The 22,001-nt window shown below is 37.4% G+C and overlaps 1 protein-coding gene across 1 annotated transcript in view; it reads right to left on the bottom strand.

The window, feature by feature from the left end:
* Positions 1-22,001, bottom strand: part of MAN1A1 (mannosidase alpha class 1A member 1) — a 162,225-nt gene that overhangs the window by 9,667 nt on the left and 130,557 nt on the right. Inside the window, exons 6-10 of the mRNA XM_060616531.3 lie at positions 18,031-18,154; positions 16,033-16,126; positions 8,484-8,599; positions 3,399-3,618; positions 2,312-2,484 (exon numbers count right to left, since the gene is read on the bottom strand). Coding sequence (XP_060472514.1) covers positions 2,312-2,484; positions 3,399-3,618; positions 8,484-8,599; positions 16,033-16,126; positions 18,031-18,154 — 727 coding nt within the window. The remainder of the gene's footprint in view (positions 1-2,311; positions 2,485-3,398; positions 3,619-8,483; positions 8,600-16,032; positions 16,127-18,030; positions 18,155-22,001) is intronic.

Below are 22,001 nucleotides of genomic sequence, written 5' to 3' on the forward strand. Positions count from 1 at the left end.
CAACTGAACCACCCAGGAGTCCTGGCACAGGGAAACAATCTTACATCATACGCTATGCTAAAATTTGACAACAGACAAAAATCCTAACATCTGAAACCAATTTATTACCCCACAAACACACACACGCCCTGAAGAACCAAGCAAACCAAAGCTCTTCGACCACATGACAATATTGGTTTACTTATTTCTGTTTTTATATCAGTCCCTGGCCATATGCTTTTCACACTTTGCCATCTCTAAAATTGGCATGTCATAATTTAATTGGTAGTGTTGTATTCTCTTAGTGGTACATAAAATCACACTGTTATCAAATACCCTTATCAATTAGGGTGTTTTACATTTAATGAGATATATCCATTTAAACTGATATTCATAAGGTGACTCTTAGCCTTAATTATTTTGCTGGAGTGTTGAAAACCAAAATCATTTCCTATCACCAAAGTTTACATGAACTTCCATTTTTATACAGTTTTTCAGAGGGAAAACAACACACATTTAAAGAAACTGGAACTACTACTGGCTAAACATAACGAGAAAACTTTGCAAGAAAAAAAAAAAAGAAAAAAAGGGACCTAAAGAATCGTTATTCCTTAAAATGATTAATGATCAGTGATAAGACATGTTCTACACGGAGTGGGTAAAAAGCAATATTCATCAATGGCTTCCTAAGATATTAGTTAACGATTTACACAAAGGCAATATATTCATTTTAGATTTCCTGAGAGAAGGTCTTTTATTTTTTTAAAGTCTGTTTGTTTGTTTGTTTGTTATATATAGAGAAAGAGAATGGGAGAGAGGCAGAGAGAGAGAGAGAATCCCAAGCAGGCACCCTGCTGTCAGCACAGAGCCCAACAGGGGGCTTGATCTCATAAACTGTGAGGTCATGACCTGAGTCAAAATCAAGAGTTAGGCACTTACCTGACTGAGCCACCCAGGTGCCCTTACAGAAGTTATTTCTAATGGTCAGTTTTTAAAGACAGCTAACTTTGTAACAGAGTGTTAAAGAGTAAGTGAGTGTAATTCAAGCTTTGGCTTGCTCTTATTGCCTGGGTGCCCCATCACAACTCCTTCCAGAATAACAGCTCTTAAAATTAGACACCATTTGATACATATTCTGGAGGCAACGTCCGTGGGCACCAGCACACAGTGTTCACCAGATTAGTTTAGGAAGATGATATGCCATATTCGGCAGGAGAGACCCAAGGGGTGACAAAGACAATTAAAACAGTGTATTGGACAGATGGAAAGTTTATATAAGCCTGAGATCAGTGAATGAATACTATTGCACAAAGTAGTTCTATAGGTTCTTTCTAAAAGTTAGATCTAAGTAGTTAATTTATTCTGTGAAAGAATTTCAATCTAAAATGGAACTGGAAGGTAGAAAATGGAAAATCTTATGCATGTGCCCTCGGGAAAACAAAACTTGAGGACGGAGAGACTGATTTCCTACATATGCTGGATTTATAGAAAACTGATAATATTGGAATGGCAGGGAGTTGGTCAGGGGGTGCCTTATATCAACTTTGGGAAGTTTTACTTATGGTTTTCAGAGGAATGAACATGAAATGACACAGGCCTGGCTGGTCTCACAGAAGAGCTCCATTGAGCTATATTTGTAGGACTGGACTGGTTTTGTCTGCTCAGGGAATTTTCAAAGCTGGTCTCCATTTGTTTTTTACTTGAATAGACTCTAACTGAATTCTTTCTTCTTTACATTCCCTGTCCATAAATACAGCCTACTTCAAACCCTCAACTGACTCACCTGTAGCTTGCTACATTCTGTGTGTCCTGAATTGCAATTCCTCTGCTCTTCTGGAATCAACTTTTTTTTTTTTTTTAATATAATTTTGAGTTTGCCTCAATTTACCTCTTTATTTAGGTTGGAACTCTAAGTACAAGCATATATTTTCATTTCAATGCCTAAAGACTAACAACAACAACAACAACAACAACAAACCACAGAGCGGCTTCTTTAAACAGACAACAGGCAGGGGTGATTTTCCCCAAGTTGTCAACAAGTCCTTGTGGAATTAAATGATCATCATTTCTATGGCTGTGGGAACTTAATTTCATAATATGCCTTTCTACATACTTCCTTCAATCTCACAATTCGTATATTAATATCATTGTCACATGAAGCAAAGCCAGGGATATAGGATGACAACTGACAACACTCATTCCTAAGTTGGGAAAAAGTCTGATTAAAGCTTTCAAAACCATAGGAAAGTTGATATACTAGATTGATAGAAATCATTGAACATTTTTCCTGAGACATTTATGAACAAGAAATGTCAGCAGATTAAAATATCACCTCTACTGCTTCCCAGGCCCATTTCCTGTACTTTGGATCATGAGTCAGTCGCCACATGTACATGTAAGTCTCAACAACCTCTGGCCGCAGGATGTAGTATTTTTCATTTTGCCTTGTAGCAATGGCTTCAACACCACCATCGAATCTGAAAGCTTCTGGTCCCAGCTTCATAACTAAAGAGTATGCACAGTGACAAGGGTTATTGCCTTGGACACTGCTTAGTTCTATAACTTAAATGAAACTAGAAAGTACTTTACAACATTCAAGAGATATGCCAAAACAATCATTTTAAGAAATGGTTATACCATAAGAGACTCTTAAGGACTGAGAACAAATTAAGGGTAGGTGGGGGTGGGGGAGAGGGGAAAGTGGGTGATGGGCAGGAGGGAGGGCACTTATTGGGATGAGCACTAGGTGTTGTATGGAAACCAATTTGACAATAAATTATATTTAAAAAAAAGAAAAATAGAAATGGTTATAAACATCACATAATAATGTTCAAAATAATAATGTCTCAACTTTGAGAATATAGTCATCTGAGTCCTTTTTAGAAAATGGCAATGATCTTTTATTTTCTTTCATTTAACCATCATTTACTGAGTGCCCCCCAGGTAAATACAAGGCACTACAACACCCCTTATTAGTTAGCTGGAAAACTAATTCTAAGTCATTATGTCTTATGTTAATCTTTGTGCTTCAAACTCCTATTTCATAAGAAGGGACCCAGACTCTATTTCATAGAGACACTGAGAAGATTAATAATGGTTTATAAAATACTAAATTTCTTTTGCACTTGGGATAGAGAGTCTTACCCAATGTAATTTGCCTAAAGCAGGGTCAATAAATAGACTGGCTTAACCCTTTACGGCCTCAAATTTTGTTCCTTAGTAAACTAAGAGTAGATATTTTTATGTAGAAAGCAGTACTTCCTAAAGTAAAAAAATATAAATTCCTTTAAAATATTAATCATGAGCTTCCTATTTCATGAGGCACAGTGGATATTCTTTTGATGGCAGCAATGTCAATGTTCCTTAGGAATGAAATAAAAGCATGTGGGAATAGAAAATGAAGAGTAACATGTACTCACATGTGCGATTGTAAGATTCATAACAGGTCCGGGCAATTTCAGCCCCGAGTTGAAGGTAGTGTTGGGTCAGGCCTGCGGGAGCATCGTCCGCCCCGAGTGCAAACATGCCTCCAGCAAAGCAGGTCAGGTGGCCCATCTTGTGTTCCAGGAGGCCCCCTTTCCACTCCGCGATGTAAGTCAGTCCCCTACTAGACTTGCGGATCAAGTGAGTCTCAATTGCCTGAAAATAATAATTATTTTCAACATTTTTAAATCTCCTCTCAAATTTATACTAAAAACACTCTCAAGACTAAGAGAGAAAAAGAATATAACCTCACTCACGGTTTGAGTTTGTTATAAATCTGATTCAACCTGAAATTTTATGCTATTGCTTTCTGTATCTTCCTCTAGTATATGCTTTATTAGTTTGGTTCGTTAGAATTATCACTGTTGGGCCAGTCCAGTTGGTTTTGCCTGAGTCCATGATCAAACACTTTTAGTCCTCATACAACAAAAATGGTCTGCTTCTCAATGATAGGCCACTGGTGTAGACGTAATGCTTAATGCCTTTCCATTTTCACAATGAAGAAATAGCACAAAGCACAGGCCCTACTGTGGATGAAGAACAGAGCGTATCTGTATATAAAATCAGGCTGGTGGTATTACCCTTCTTTTTGCTCTCTTAGGCTCAGAGAGTGGCAAAACTGAGTGGGAAAGATGTGCTGTTCTTGAATCAGTTTGCTTGGCCTCAAAATTCCAGCTCTGACATTTACTATCTGTGAATTTGGTGGGTAATTTGCTTACTGTATCCCCAAATCTCAGTATCCTTATCCATAAAAGGAGAATAAGTAGTATTTACTGAGAAAATTCAGCAACATTTAGTTTATGAAGCAGTCAGTACTGTCCCTAGCACTTGATAAAGTTCATTTATCATCCTCATTCACATCTCCATTGTGGTAACATTTGAATTAAATTCCTCCCTAATAATTCTATTAAAAAGCACATTTGTGTACAATGGAAAAAAAAAAGACACATGAAAAAATGCTCATCATCACTTACCATCAAGTAAATGCCAATGAAAACCATGATGAGATACCACCTCACACCTGTCAGAATGGCTAAGATCAACAACACAAGAAACAACAGGTGTTGGTGAGGATGTGGAGAAAAAGGAACACTCACACACTGTTGGTGGGAATGCAAACTGGGGCAGCCGCGATGGAAAATAGTATGAGGATTCTCAGGTAATAATGGAACTACCATACGATCCAGCAATCACACTACTAGGTATTTATCCAGAGAATACAAGAACACTGATTCAAAGGGATACACGCACCCCTATGTTTATAGAAGCATTATTTACAATAGCCAAGATATGGAAGCAGCCCAAGTGTCCATCGATTGGTGAATGGATAAAGAAGATGTGGCAATAATAAAATATTATTTAGCCACAAAAACAAATGAAATCTTGCCATTTGCAATGACATGGATGGAGCTAGAGAGTATAATGCTAAGCGAAATAAGTCAGTCAGGGAAAGACAAATACCAGATGATATCGCTCATATGTGGAATTTAAGAAACAAAATAAATACAGGGAAAAACAGACAAATCACGAAACAAAGTCTTAATTATAGAGAACAAACTGATGGTTACCAGAGGGGAGGGATGGTTACCAGAGGGGGGAGATGGGTGAAATAGGTGATGGGGATGGAGGGCACTTATTGTGAAGAGCACAAGGTGATATATGGAAGTGTTGAATTATTATAATGTACACCTGAAACAAATATAACACTGTGTGTTAACTGGAATTAAAATAAAAACTTAAAAAAAAGGAATAAAGATCTGTAAATTGGGGGGAAATGATGTTTACAAATATGATCTGTAAAATATCTCTTATTTCTGCTGCAGGATTGTTGATATTCTTTTCAAATAGATAAGCCTTTCAAATAAGCCTTATATTCTAAAAAGCAAAAATGAAATATAACTGTTTGAAATCACTAACTTCCATCTACTGTAACAGGAAATGTTGTGTTTTTTTTTTCCCCTTTCAATTACTTCATAGAAGAAAAAGAGCTAAGACTACGTCTATACCTGTTACACTATTATAAAAAAAAAAAAAGAGTTTTTTAGGAAGCACATTTGGGAACAGTACACACAGATGAAACTTGAGATTGAGAAGAATGAATGAAAGTGAATATACAGACAGATAAAACCTTTCCTATTTTTATTGGAAATAAATACATGAAACCAAGATGGTAAGAAATAAATGAACATACTACTGTGCTCATTAACTGTGGTTAGCTAGTTTTATTGATGGTCTAGTTATATTAACATTCATTCTTATTCATGCAACTGAACATCTTAACTATTTACACTTCTTATAGCACAAATTACAGTAAAGGTCTTAAAGCAGATATTTGTTCATCACCCAAGAAATTATTCTTTCTACGTGGCAAAAGTTATAGCTTTGGATCATGGATTAGTGAAACATTATTACCCTGTTACAGATCCCGAAAAAAGTACTATATTCTTTCTTTTGGCATGGTTCTGACCAAGCTGCTACCTCTTAAATAAACTACAATGAAGTTCCAAGACTTTTGAAGCAATGTTTGTGTGACAGTGGGAAAATGTAAACAAATATAAAAGAGGAAAAAATAGTCTTTAGTGGCTCTAAAAAAAAAAGTGTCAAATCTACAGAGAATTGCTTAGGAAAAAAGAATATTACATATGTTGTGATTTCAGCCTTCCATATTTGAAAAGAATTAGTGTGATGAAACCTTTAGAAACTTAAATGTCTAACACATCATCAGCCCTGCTACCATTCATTCCAATGGACCTCTGGAAGAATGAACATCCACCACTGTGCATTCTTAGTGTGGTCTCTAGAGAAGAACTTAACAGCCAGCTGAAAGCACAAAGTATTTTGTTATTAAAACAACCAAAGAAAACAGACCATGCTGGGATTCAGTGCTTTCCAAAATCCACTTGAGGCTAAAATCGAAGAACTATATCCGCAGTAACTCAACTGTCCAGAACAATAACGTAAAGGACTCTCTCCTTAATAATAACGCTTTTTTAAACTACAGTTTAGCAGAAAGAAACTTTGCTATATGAGACATGGTTACTTCTCAAAATCAGAAATGTAATTGTTCTAGCTTTGCTTTCTGTGTTGAACATACAATGAATTGGAAATGTTTTTACTATTAAGAGAAACAGGAAACACTTTACTTCATTTGTTCTTAATGGATTTTCCTGTCCATGGTTTGTCTAAATGCAATATATTAAAAACTGTGTGGGTATAGTCTAAAAACTCAGGGAAAATATTTCAAAGAACATTTTAAAGTTACCTTGCAAGATCTTAGGGGACCTTTTTAAGATTAGAATAATTAAAATATCTGCCAGGATAACAAGAAAAAAAAAATGACACACTGGAAACCATAATGGTATGGAGAAGAATTCCCTAGCTTAAAACCTGAAACCTCATAGGAATGATGAGAAACAAACCTGGAAGAGGCCATATGAACCATATCCTACTTTGCTTTTTATGTTCATCATGCGCCTTAATTAAAGGTGTGCTAAACAAAAGCCAATGTACTAAGGCATTCTGGTTCCTGTATGTCAGGCAGTAAAGAATCATATCTGCTGTACTTAGTGATGCTTCTTATTGATCTTGGGAGGGAACCACAGTAATATTAAATCTGGACAACCAGAGCAAAGTAAGTTGCATTTATATTTCAATGAATAAATTGGACTATGTCTAAATTACCCAGACCTCCTTCTCAGGGAGACTAATTTTAGAACAGTGGCTACATTATTGGAATTATAAACTTCCACTTTTCTCCCCTATGAATTAATATTCTTGATTATAAAAAAGTTTCTGAGGAGTCAATAAAAAAGTCATTTTTCTGAGGATTTAGCCATAAGTTTATAACATTATTTGAGATGACTTGATAATAATTAATATTAAGAAAATGGGTTACCACATAAAATACTTATCGATCACAAATGTACTGAGTTCTGCTAAAAAACTTTGTTCCTGAAAAGTTGGGTATGAGTTCAAGCATTTTATATAAAACAATATTCTTCTTTTAAAGCTTTTTATACTTTCAAATTTTATTTTCAGTTTTGACTGAAGCTTACATTTGCTTGAGGCTTTGTTCACTCTTACACTGGCTACCTCCTATAGACTTTGCAGAGCAGTTTCGAACTTACTTTACTAACTTACTGCTCATACTTAAATGTACTATGGAAATTCTTTTTTACAAATAAATCCATAGTGATGAGGTAAAAAGAGACATGTGTTGACACAAATTTTAGTTTGACTTTTGGTTCCACAATCAACCTTTTCCAAGGTTCAGTTCTCTTATCTGTAAAACCAGGTAAATAATATCTAAACTACTGTGAGGAAACAAACAAATCCTTCATTTAAAGTATCTGCCTAACATACTACTTAGCACACAGTAGGCATTTCAACAAATATTTGTTCCCTCTCATTGCTCCTCCATTACAAGGATCATAGGAAACTATTAATTAGTTCGGATTTTTATTTGAGAGTGCTGTCTATTTATCTCTGGAGATAAGTTTATTTGAAATGGAAGTAGCCATTAGGGATGTTGTAATCATGGGAAATTTTATTTTTTCTTTCTTTTTTAATGTGTATTTATTTATTTTGATAAAGAGAGAGAGAGAGACAGAGACAGAGAGAGAGAGAATCCCAAACAGACTGCACTGCCAGCGTGGAGCCTGATGCAGGACTTGATCTCACGAGATCTGTACCCGAGCCCAAATCAAGAATTGGACACTTAACCGACTTAGCCACCCAGACACTCCTTGGGCAGTTTTAACTTTGTCAATTTTCAGAATACAATTTAGGATTTATTCCTCCTCATGATTTTGTGACTCATGCAAAATAAAACACTTTCAACTGCCCCGTTAGAATGAAACCCAAGTGTGATTACTATTGTTATATTAGCAGACACTGAACTCAGCCTAACTGGAAATACCTTGTAATTCACTCATGTGGTATTCCATTTCCCATTAAATGCTGATTAATATGCAAGTTGTAAGTTATTTTAGTGGCAAAGATGATTTAAATATTGGGCTTACCTGAACAGCATCAAAATACATCTTCTTAGCTTCTAGATCTGTCTTGTCAGACATTAACCACGCCTTTAGCAAATATTCATAAAAGCTGTCTCCGAGTCCTCCAACTGATACATGATCTGCAAAGAGAGGAAAATGAATTTTAGAGTGATTCAGGCTTTAACTCAGATAATGCAGCAAAATCACATTAGTAACTAGGATGCAAAAGCCTACGTCAACTGCAACTCGATGTTACATTTAAATTCCAACAAATCTCTTGTTTTCAGAAAGATATTCTGAACCGAGCAGATGTGCTGTTAACTAATGTGATATACTCTAAATAATTACCGGGGTAGTTTTGTAAACATGAAGATAAAAAATACGTAATCAACCTCAATTCCTAAAATCTGTTTTTCTAGTTAAAACTACCAAATTAAAATATTTCACGGTATATATTCAAATAAATTTTTAATTGCTTTAGCTTTCACTAACATAACTAAAGTATGTCAAATACTATGAGTATTAACTAATCTTAAAAAGGACTGGCATATGATAAAATGAAACTCCTCAGACTCTTTCATGATGATGATGGTGATGATGATGATGATGATGATTAGATAAAGTTTCTAGTGTTTTCAACCTATAAGGTCAAAATCCTTTGAGGGAGGCCAGTAACAAAGAAGACAGGGCAGGAGACGTTCTTCCTAACACTCCATTCCTACAATCCTCCCCTACTGCCAGTTATTATGCCACATCTACTACATATAGTACCACAATTTTGTAACTTATAGGGTAAGTATCCTCATTAAAAGTGAAAAAAATTAAGGCTTAGTGAGGCTAAATGAGATTGCATCACTGGTAAGTGCCATCTGACTCCACAGCCCATGCACGGTCTCGCACCTGGAACTTCTTGCTCTCTACCTTGTGACACTGAATGTATTCTTTTGCCTACTGCTTGAATTAATACTTTAATTTTTCAAGCATATCTACCTACAAAAACAGAGACATAATCTATTTGAAATATCATTTCTAGAATTCATAGAGAATTTGAGAACTAATAAAACAGGCTTATTTTGGAAATATGCATTTTAAGTTTCGTAACTCAAACCTAGTTTACATAACTATTTTAAAAAATTTTTGAATGTTTATTTCTGAGTGAGAGAGAGAGAGGGAGACAGAGACAGACGAGAGTGGGGGAGGGGCAGAGAGAGAGGGAGACGCAGAATCCGAAGCAGGCTCCAGGCTCCGAGCTGTCAGTACAGAGCTCAGCGCAGGGCTTAAACTCACAAACCATAAGATCATGACCCGAGCCAAAGTTGGATGCTTAATCGGCTGGGCCACTCAGGCACCCCAACGTAACTATTTTTTAAAATAAGACCTTTGTGTTGACTTTGTCATATAAAAGTGAACCCGTTTTTACACAGCTAACAAGACAATTTTCTCCTAACACCTACCTAACAACTCCACTTGGAGGCTTATGCGGGGACAGGATTAAACAGGTTAAAACTGAATTTATTCTCTTGTCCTTCTCAACCTTACCATCTGCCGTTGGTGCCCGTCTCACTAACATGGCACCATCATCCTCCCAACTGTGCAAGTTAGACATCAGAGAGTCATTCTTCACTTCTCTCTCTCTTCCCTATATCCAGTGAGCTACTGAACTCTACTAATTTCACCTCTTATATATTTCCTGAATCCATCCACTCCTCTGTCCTCACCAATATGATCCTGGATGAAGCTACCAATAGCCCCTGCTTCCAAGGCTTCAGTGCCCAATTATTTGGCCCGTTTTACTCCGATAGCATGCAGCTGTTTACATTTAAATTAATTAAAAGAAAAGAAAATAATTCAGTTCCTCAGCCATACTCGTGCCCAACAGCTACATGTGGTCCTTGGTTACTGTACTGCACAGGAAAGATACAGAACATTTCCATCATCACACCGAGTTCTAATGGTAGTGCCACTCCAAACTATTCCCCCATTAATACCAGAATAACCCTTTTGACATGTGAACTGGATCATCCCTAATTGGAAGCCTTCAATGGCAAAGACTCAAATCCTGGGTCTTCGGAGACTGAGAGGCCCTGCGTGGTCTCCATCTTCCCCATATTACCATCAATTCTGCTCTGATTGCTTTCTATCCTCTTGCCATATGGCTCTTCTTTTGTTCCCTTGAAACCAGCAGGCTCTACTGCAGGAATTCTAAAGGCGTTGTTCTCTGGGCCTGATGTGCGTTCCCTGACTCCTTTCCCTTTCAGTAGTAACTCTTACTCATATTTCATGTCTAGGATCAAATGTTGCTTCCTCAAAGATGCTTTCTTTCCCTGACCCTCACCCACTGGGTTCCCTCACTATACACTTTTTGATAACACGTGTTTACTACACTTGGCAATTTCAAAAGATGGTGGAATTTCTTCTCTGTCTTCTCTACAAGATCATGATCCAGGAGGACAGGGACTAGATCCACCATGTTGCCTGGTCCATTATCAGCCCCTGAAAGTAGCTTGCATATAGCAGGTACTCAGTAAACAATTGATGAACAAAGCAAAATTCTTGTAAGGACTATACCCAATCAGGGCTATATTTGTAAGTAGTGAAATATGTGATTTTTATTATTGTAAGAATGTCCAGATTTACAGTTTTAATTTTGATGTAAACATTAGTGTTTTTACAATAGTAAGGCTGATTCTTGAAACAGCAGTGTTTGAAGTGACCTTTGCAACTTCCTAAATAAATTACCACAGAAACCTCTGACATTTACAAACTAAATACACTAAGTACTATCTCATCAATAACAAGCCCTGTTGTTATAAACATGATTGCAGGAGACAAATGCAAGTGATGCATGGTAAAGCAAATCACTGTCTGGTTACTGTCAAAATAACAAGGTCTAGATGAAGTAATAGGAAATGATGGCCATGATCCAGACATGCCCTTCAGAGTTCAAGCACTGAGAGTTGAAAGCTAACAGCCAGAAGCAGCTTCATTTTCTTCCCCCTCGGGTTATGATTCTATAATGGACGGAAGAAGCAAGTTTGGGCATTTGATGATTTTTAAAAAAGGAAAAAGGGTTACATAACAATATATTTGCTTTAATTAATTTTGGTAAACACCAGATAATTTTCTATATTTTTATTTCCTGCCTATAGATTTTTCATATTTGGAAAGAATCAAAATAAAGGAACATAGAGGAGAAACAAGAGCAAGCTTTTTTGATAACTTAGAATATCACTCACTAAGTTTCCCCCAGTCTGGAGGACTGTTTGTGTTGGCAACAGAATTCTGTGTAAATATTTAGTGGGTGTGGGACAGAACATGCTCGATTTTATCAGCAGGAAGGGACCGCCCACTTCTAGAAAGAACATATATGGTATTTTTATTCCCAAATGTTCTAAACGTAATGTGTACTACGGTCACTCAAATATTATGCTCTTCTCTATGGAAGGCAATTTACTCTTTCCTTCCTGAGAGGAATAGGTCCCATAAAAGGATTCATAATACTTAAAGAGATAAAACGAGTAGCAAAAGAATCAAGACAAAAAGGATTAAATACTCAGTATCTTTAATGTTTAATAATTTGTACACTTCATCTGAATCTGAACTTCTCAAAGCATTCCCCCAATGATGCAAGTGACACTATATGTATATTAATCAAGAGAGAATGATAATTTTCCGTCTATAGACACAGAGTCCCAACTGGCCTCAACAGTTGCAAGATCTCTTTATATTATCAGTGACCAGGACCTGATGCTGTCTCTCAGCCACAACTGAGGAGCAGGGACAACTGTTAAAGGAGAATAAATAGAACCATTATTAAAAGCAGAGACAGAAGGACAGACTGGATACACAGTGCATGAGGATTCACAAAATTCAAGTAAGCAAACACCTACTAGGTGCAAGATATAGTGTGCTGGGCTAACAAACATCACTAAGGCAAAGTCACTGGCCTCAAAAGTTCTGGGTCCCTAGGAACAGGGATGTATACAAATCATTTTGAAAAAGACAATGATAGGAAAGCACTCAAAGTGTTGGGGCAGGGGAAGAAGAGGGTGAGTAGAAGGCAAGTGGGTGCTAACAAATTACAACCAGGGTCTTGAAGAAGAAGGTCCCCCAGAAGAAAGGGCAATTGAGCTGGATGTTGGCAAAGTCAGAAGAGAGGTAAAGGGCCGAGGAAACAGCACAAACCAGGACCTGGATATGCCCAAGCAGGCCTTGATTAAAGAATGAAAAAAACAAATTGGTCTCCCTTGTGGCTGGAACACAGGATGGAGGTGCAGGAGGCGAAACGGACATGAGACTCATCAACCCTATTTGTTTGCCATCAGGAAATTGGCCCATAAGCAATCCAAATATAAAGGGCCCTTTGTACCGGGAAACATGGCCAAATACACAATATACTGGTAACGCAGAAGGTGAAGCTGGAATATTCCAGTACAACTGATACTTTTTGTCCCTCTTCACAGTGGCTTCTAAATCACAGGAAGAAAAGAGTCAAAGATAATTTTTTTTTTCAATTTTTAAAATCATTCATGAGAAGGAAAATGCTAAAACTACCTGTCCTTTTAGAGAATCTTCTCTGGTCCTTGTACTCAGAAAGCAACTCAAATTCTATTTTATTTCAAATACTCTACTGGTCCTCAAACTTTTAGTCTCAGTACCCTTTTACACTCTTTAAATTTTTTTTTAACTTTTTTTTTTTAAATTTATTTTCGAGACAGAGAGAGACAGAGCATGAACAGGGGAGGGGCAGAAAGAGAGGGAGACACAGAATCGGAAGCAGGCTCCAGGCTCTGAGCCATCAGCCCAGAGCCCGACGCGGGGCTCGAACTCACGGACCACAAGATCGTGACCTGAGCTGAAGTCGGACGCTTAACCGACTGAGCCACCCAGGCGCCCCATACACTCTTAAAAATTAAGAAATACTCCAAATAACTTGTTTATGTAATATCTATAAATATCTACCATATTGGAAACTAGATTTAAAATATTTAAATTAAAAATATTTTATTCATTTAAAATAATAATACAACCATTATATTAACAAAGTTTTTTTTCATAAACATGTTATATTTTACAAAAGAAAAAAATCAGTGAAAATACTGACACTGATTTACATTTTTGAAAATCTTTTAAATTTTTGCTATACCAGAAGACAGCTGGATTTTCATATCTGCTGTATATTCAGTCCACTAGTGTATGCCATTCTGGTGGAAATACACAAAGAAAGTTCAGCCTCACACAGTTACATAGTTGGAAAAGGGAAAGGTATTTAAAGAATCTTTCTAGATAAGTATGGACATTTTTCTTTGATACTAAAATAAAACTTGACAAATTGTTTTTTAAAGGTTAAAAATGTCAAAAAATTTTTTTTTTAATCTTTATTTATTTTTGAGAGAGAGAGTGTGTAAGCAGGGAGGAGCAGAGAGAGAGGGAGATACAGAATCCGGAGCAGGCTCCAGGCCCCCAGCTGTCAGCACAGATCCTGATGTGGGGCTTGAACTCACAAACCGTGAGATCACGACCTGAGCCGAAGTTGGACGCTTAACTGAGCCACCCAGGTGCCCCAAAGGTTAAAAAGGTTTTAAAGGTTGGTTGTAAGGTGGAATTAGAAATCACATCAATGAATTTTTGTACTGTTACATTAAAATCCATTGGTCTATCTTGCACTTTGAATGGATCTTCTTTCTGACATGATTGTTTAATTGCATGTATTAGTCATTTGGAAAATACTGGTTCACTGAATTATGTGGATCTTCTGAATGCTGCACAGTTCACTATACAGTATCCAAAAACTGTATTTATTAATATGAACACCAATCTCATCATAAATGTCTCTAAGGATTGGTTAAAGGCATCAAGGTCATGGCAGCATATACACATTTCCTGAAATTCTAATTTTCATTTAGAAACTCAAATTCTGTCATGGCACCGACACCATCACTTTTCTTTGAAGTGACAGGCTCGTTTTTGAGAACATGTCTACGAGTTACCCAATTCTGAACAACCAAAGCGTGTCTTCAGTTGTTCTTTCAAGTAAAAATGGTACTGCACGGAGCAATCGATGGCTGGTGCAGTCTGCAACTAGAACAATCACACGAGTGCTTTTCTATGCGGCAAACGCTATTTTCTATTATGCAGCAAAGAAGTGTACTCAATGGCTGAGATTTACCAGACTCAATAATTTTTTTTTTTGACTTGTGATTTCGGCTCAGGTCATGATCTCACGGTTCATGAGTTCAAGTCCCCCATGGGTTCTGTGCTGACAGTGACGGGCCTGCTTGGGATTCTCTGTCTCCCACTCTCTCTGCCCCTCCCCCACTTGCACTGTCTCCATCTCTTTCAAATAAATAAATAAACTTAACAGGTAATTTTTTTCCTTAAAACTATTCATAAGTGCCTCTGGCATATTTTTATTTCTTATTGTCGATGAGGAATACAATGATTAGTACTCTCTGGCTCCTCTACCATGGTTCTCTCTGTGGCTTCAGTAGTTTTACCCACCGTTGCTCTTGCAACAGAAGTGCAAATATCAGCACAGTGAAGGTGGCAGAAAGCCTTAGTATTAATATAAAAATAGCTCTGACCTTGTGGACCTCCTGAAAGGTCCAGTATATGTAGACCAAACTTAGGTTAAGTGGCAACCATGATTATGGTCTTGTGGTCTCAACAGCATTGGGATGCCTGTCTTCCATAGGCATTACAAACACAGACTTTAGCACATTTTTTCCCCTACTAAATTATTCTTTGAGAAAAGTACTTCTAAAGTAAGGGTGAGGCACAATCATCTAAGAATCTAATTTTCAATATAAAGAAAATACTCAAATTAGAATTAAATTGTAAGGCATTGCTAATATCCCCAGCACAGTTAGGCACCTCACTTAGTATTCTGCACTTGCTCTTAGTTGCTGCGTTAATCTACCAGGTTTTTTTCTCCAAATCAACTTAAGAACATTTCTTTCAACTACTCTGAATCTTCGTAACACTGATCAAAGTCCTTAAGGGATCTGAAGTGAAGGCTTCTTGCATAATACTTTCTCCTAATCTGAAGATAATTCTACTGGGAAGAAACCTTTATCTGCTGGCTTAAAATTAAGTAGAGAAAACACCCTGTTTGCTCTTTCAATTTCCTAACCCTTAAAGATTCAGGTTCCTCTCTCATCTTGTAGCCAAAAAAGAAAAAAAGAAAACGCTACAAAGTAGAATGATCCAACTACTCTTGTACAAAACGCTAATAGTTAATAGCACAAAGGAACAATTTTTTCTTCTATCCACATGACCAGCTTGTTATAGGCTAACATCCCCACACAACCTGATCAGATCTTCCCTTCCTGATTAATAATTTAAATGTCCTTACAATGTCATCATGCTCACAGTTACCCAGGAAAAATAAGCCACCTAGTTCCCTGGTAACACAGCCTGTCTTACAAGAGACTCATGAAAGGAACCATGCCCACTTTCCCCTTTTCGAAACATTCCTCAAAAAGATTTGTGCTTTTTTGTGCTCCTTCTCTCTGTTACTAGAACAGTGCTGGATACCATAAAGAGCTAAAACAAGTCTAATCTTTTGACTTACATTGACCCCACTGTCCACTACTGGGATTCAGATAGTTAGGATAAAGGCCTTGTGGTTTTTCCAGGTTGTTCAGCACTGTTCGAATATTCATTACCTACAACAGAAAATGAAATGTTACTATGAAAATCTAAAAAACAATTTTGGTGCCATTCTTCTCTTTCTTCATTACATTTTTCCATGTTAGGAAAGAATTTAGAATTAGAACAAAGACAGTCGCCACTGGCTTACAAAAATAATCTCAGTAAGTGAATACAGTCACACTGATCTGCCAGACACCATAGAAGGAACTAGGGATATATCAGTGGATAAACAAAGTCATTACCCTCTTGGAGTTTGCATTCTTGTGGGAGGAGACAGATAATAAACACATAAATATGTCAAGGTGGCGATAAAGGCTGTGAAAAAATTATAGAGAGCAGTGAGACAGACTGATGTGAGGTGGTGAGGTTGCACGCTGAGTCAGGGGTGGCCGGGGAGGCTGACGTGAGGGGATTTGAGCAGGAACTTAAAGAATCAAATGAACAACATGCGGAAAGTTGGAGGAAGAGCAACCTAGGCAGAGGGAGGTGCAAGTACAAATGCCCTGAGGAGAAAGTGGGTTTGGCAAGACCACCGAGGCTGGAGGTGAGGAAGCAAAGGGGAGAATGTCAGAAAGCAGAGGAGAAAGGTAACCAGGGCCACATGCAAGCCTTGTGGGCCAAAATGAGGGCTTATTTTATTTCGAGCGTGATGGGAAGCCATTTAAGTCTGGTGCTCTTGCAGGATGGGCGTGACTGAGGGTACGGCGGAGTTCAGGTGAGAGAAGACAGATCCCTGGAACAGGGTAGCAGCAGAGTCACAGAACAGGGCCAAATCATTTTCTGATGGATTCGACCTAAGGTCTATCAAAAAGAGAGGAGCCTGAGCCTGGATGACCTCCGATTAGTGGTCTGAGCCACTGGGTAAACGGAGGGGTTCATTTATTCAGATAGTGGAGACTGAGGTAGAAACAGGTCTGGGGGTTGAGTCTGAGGCATTTTTTAAGTAGTAGCTCTCTTTTAGATCTTTCAGTGGAAATGCTGGAGAGAGAGTCTGGGACATGTTGGGACTGGAATTACAAATTTGGAGTCAACAGCACATAGATAGCATGTAGACCCATGAGACTGGATGAAATAATGTAGAGAGTGAACATAAAAAGGCCCAGGCTTGAGTCCTGGGGCTTTCGGATATTTAGAGATTGGGGTGCTGAGGAAGATCCAACAAAGGAGGCTGAGAAGGAGCACTCCACTGAGGAAGGAGGCAAACCAGGATAGCACCATAAGCCTGCAGCCCCATCAGTGTCTCATGGAGAAGTGACCAAGTGCATCAGATGCCGAGAGGGTGATGAAATTGGGAGGTGAGAATAATCACCAGACCTGGTAATGTGGAGCTCACTGGTCACTGAGATGGGTGTGGCAGGGAGAAATGCTGACTGGAAAGTGTTCAAGATAGTGGGACACAAGAAGAGGGGATAACAGAGACAACCCTCCCAAGGAATCTTGCTGTAAAGGGGAGCTGAGAGATGGGGTGAAAGCTTAGGGCAGAAGTGTTGGGCTGAATATAAATTTACCCAAATATCTATGGGTTTGTTTCTTGCAAATTAGAAATAGATTCAACTGCTACCTCAAATTTAATTTATATTTTGAGTTTAAAAAGTCACATACGTGGTTCATACAGTCCCACACAACACCTATATATTTTTAGATAAGGAAAAAATTCAGAGAGGTGAAGAGACTTGCTTGAGGTGTAGAGAAGCAGACATGTATCACAGGCTGCCTCACACAGAGTTAGAAGACGCCATAAAAAGGCTGCAGGATTACTGTTTGGTAAAATGAAATGCCGCGTGTAACAAAACATCATAAAGAACTATATTAAACTTGGTTGTTCTTTTCCACATCCAAAATTACTAAATCGTCCAGGAGAGGATATTGTTTCTCACAAGTGCAGCTTTGCAATGCAAGGTATATTGGAGGATCTCACCTTTTCAGCAAAGATGGGGTTTCCTGATAAGTGGCTCAAGTGTAGAAACTCCAAATGCAGAGTTCCGAATTCTGCCAAAATACTGCTGCCTCCTGAGGCCCAGGGCCAGTTCCTTCCAATCCCACTAAAGAAGAGAGGAGATTGAAGAGTTATGGGTCAGACTAATGCCAATTTTTGCAGCTCTAAATAACAGAAGTGAAAGAGACAGCTTTTGAATAATGGCATCTCAGCTGATAGTCCACTCTGGATATTTAAAAATATCCAGCATTGTTGGCTTTGGCTATTGGTTTCAGGCTTTGACTCTTATCTACAAACTGAAAATCAATGTAGACTTCAGTCAGAAAAAAGTTGCTATGTCCTTGCTGTTGAAGAACAGACAAATATTTTGGAAGGAACAGGTGCCATATAGAGATACATACCCATTCCAAGTGGAATATAAACATATCCCAAATCCCACATAAAGCCTTCCAACATTTTAATTAATTTCAGCCTGAGATTCCATGGACTATTATAGACATTCACATTATATTTAAAGTTTTTCTTTGATATACATTTCATTGATTCATTGGTTATAAACACACTGAATCTTTCCCCAAACCCTCCCTCCACTTACTACTTTCTTTCTTTTGTTTTCCCTTACACTATTTTACTTATTTTCTAAGTATATTTTCCAGAGCACTCACTTATTCTCTGACCCATTTAATCTAGGTTCAACACAATTATGAAATTCAAATCTGAAAGAGGTCAAAAGGCATGAGCTCCCAAAATTATTGCCTCATGGCTCATCTGGGAGAAATGGTTTCTAAAAAGAGTTAATCCTAAATATACATACACACAAATACACATAAAATAACTTTGGAGACATGGTCAGACTCTTGGGCACAGTGTATTTTTGCGGCACCATTTAAAACGTCAAGACTTACATGATATTTGAAATAAAGAGTCAAGTCAAGGATTTTACCAATAAATCCCCTTGGAGAAAGCTGAAAACCCACGTTTTGGTTGTTGTTCAAATGTGGATTTATTACATGCCTACCATTTGCCAGGGACTATGTATGGCATTGGGTTAAAGGATGATTATGATCACTCTTTCCTTAAAGACCTTATAGTATAATATGAGAGAATGACCTAGGCATAGATAATTCCAGTTAAATATGGTAAGTGCCAGGATAGATGTGTGAAAAGGTCTCTGAGACCTGAGAGCCAGGACATATAATCCTACATGGCAGAGGGGCACGGAAGACTTCTTAAGCAGGAGACTCCCCAGTGATTCTTGAAGAATGAATAAGATTTAGTGAGGAAGAATGGTGAGAGGGAGCATCCACATATTGAGAGCACACAGAAGGGCTAGCCAGGAACTGGAAGAAGCTCCTGATACTGGTGAGTAGAGGGAAGGGAAGAGAAGGCTACGAAGTTCAATCTGGGCCAGGTCTTGGAGGCTTATGGATTTCTCACTTTCCTCCCTTCCCAAGTTGACTCCATCTGAATACTGCTCTTGGTGTCCCCTAGATTTCCTCCCTGCTCTGTTTCTTTTTAGAGCAAAACCTAGATTTTATCTTCTAACACAGGTTTATAGTAAACATAATAAAAAAGTAAACAGAAATAAAAGAGTTCTGAAAATCACACATTTATTTATTTTTAAAAATGCCTTACATTTATTAAGTTCTAGGAATGTAAATCGGTTTCTATTTTCATAGCTGGCTTAGATGAAAGCAATAGCCAATCATCCAAATAGGATGAACAACTACTTTCAAATTTTATTAACATATGGCAAGTGCACATAGTAATTGGTCATTAGTTTGTTGTCATATGTTTTTAAATTCCAACCATTCCATCACTGACCAGAGTCAATAAGCCTAATGAAGCAAAAGCAAAAGTTTCTATGTTCTATAGAAACTACTAAAATCAAAGCCACAATATCAAGGTAAGAGGGAATGAGGACTTTGTCCTAGAGGGGGAGAAAGACAATGTGCTAGGAATGCAGCCCAGTTTCCAGATCTTCAAAGACTGGTTCTTTTCAGTTCAGGGTATGAGGGTGTGGCAGCACTCTCACCTGGGAAACTCAAGTAGTATATATGTACTAATCTAAAATTCAAATTACTTTTGTTTCCATGTGTTTGTTCCCTGCTATTAATGTGGTTAAGAGAAAATCAGAGACACACTGAAAAAATTTCAATATGTTAAAAAAAGTTAAGATTTAAAAAGGATTATATGTATTCCCTCTTTCTCCTTTGCACATTCATATCAGAAGGAAATCAGCACACTTCTCTATCACTGTTTAATTATATAGGAAGCAAGAACAGTAAAAGCATTAGCAAAGGATATGTCACGCTAACAGGAAGAAAGCTGGGTTTAGAATACATGGTATGTTTATATGAAAGAATGGCTTTGATTACCATTCTTTCAACCTACAGAATTAATGTATTTCAGTAAAACTGTAAGATCAATAGTTGTGCTAGCTGTTTAATATAAGTGAGAGAAGGATTTCAAGAAGTCAGAGAGAGTATCGTTTTATCTAGATATTTAATAAGGTCACTTACCTTTTCTTAGGCAAACCTGCAATGACTAGAGATTGGTCTGGGGAAGAGTGTGGGGCACACAACATAAGCCATAACGGCTAAAAAAATGTGTGTACTGGGGGAAATGGCTGCCTGTTTGTACCGCAAATGTGTACTGAATCAGAACCAGTTTTGGACACTCATAGAATGATTTCTAAGGTCTCTAAATTTTAAGTCTATTGAGGAATCAATATATTTATATGGCTCTAATTTCTAAACTGATATATACAAACGTTGAGCATTTGGCATCAAAATGGTGGGTTTATGACAAAGGCAAATGAGTGCAGAGAGAGTTCTGCTCCTTTGATCTGGGGTCAGGATACTCTGGGCATCCCATGATTCCAAACACTAAAGCTTTCTAGACCTCTGGGTCAAGATCAGTCTCATCTGAGAGAGTAGGGGATTTAAAATGTCTTTAATTTCAGTTCTGTTATCACAGTATTTTAAAGGCAGTCATGGTGTTCTTTATTTTATCTTTATCTATTTTCTAAACACTAATAATACTTTAGAAAAATAGTTAAAAACAAAATAACAGTTTGTGTTCAGAAACTATTAGTTCCATCAGGTAGGCATAAAAGGGAAGAATATTTAAATATTCCCAATCTTGTTATAATGATTGCATTATAACCATTATAAGCCAAATGATGAGTCAGCATATGGAAATGTATACACAAAAAGGCAATTAACGTGATTTGGGAAGCTGCCAAGTATGTGGTTCAAAGAATCCTGGAACAGAACTTCAAACTTTTGTACTACTCTAATTTCACTTACTTCTGTTTCTTCCAAGCCCCAGTTCTTCTATTTTAAATTGGAGTATTATTTAATACATATCTTTCAATGTATTGAAAAAAATTCTTTTTAATTAAAATTTTCAGTATTCTACAAAGGTAATAATTCCTTAAAGATAAAACATCACAACAAAAAATAACTGATTTTGGCAATCACAACTAGAAACATGTCTTTAAAAGCTGAGTCACTATGATTCTTTTGAAAATGTGAAACACTATTCTGTTGTTTTAGAGAGTACAACTTGAGTGTAGTTTATTAAGCAGTGTTAATATACTCCCACATCCTATTGCAATAAAAAACAAGAAGGTATAATTATCTACTGACCTCATAGCTCTCATAAGCAGTGGACATTATGCTTTTTTCCCCTCTCTCCTGGGAATGGCTAATATCCAGAGAAAGGAACTACCATTCTAATATTGCTAATCTATTCACACTTGAATCCCAGGGAGTGCTGCTGACTCCTCCTAGAGCTTGTAATGAATCAAGTAGCTGGAGGGTTGTTCTGGATTGATGGTATATCTCTTCAAAATAATCTTAAATTGAGGTACCCAAAGTGATATGTTTGCCCGGATATAGTTTAGATCATTAAAAAAATACATTTGGCTATTTACTATAATCAAATGA

The sequence above is a fragment of the Panthera onca genome, chromosome B2, assembly GCF_046562875.1.
Source record: "Panthera onca isolate mPanOnc1 chromosome B2, mPanOnc1 haplotype 2, whole genome shotgun sequence".
Classification (NCBI taxonomy): domain Eukaryota; kingdom Metazoa; phylum Chordata; class Mammalia; order Carnivora; family Felidae; genus Panthera; species Panthera onca.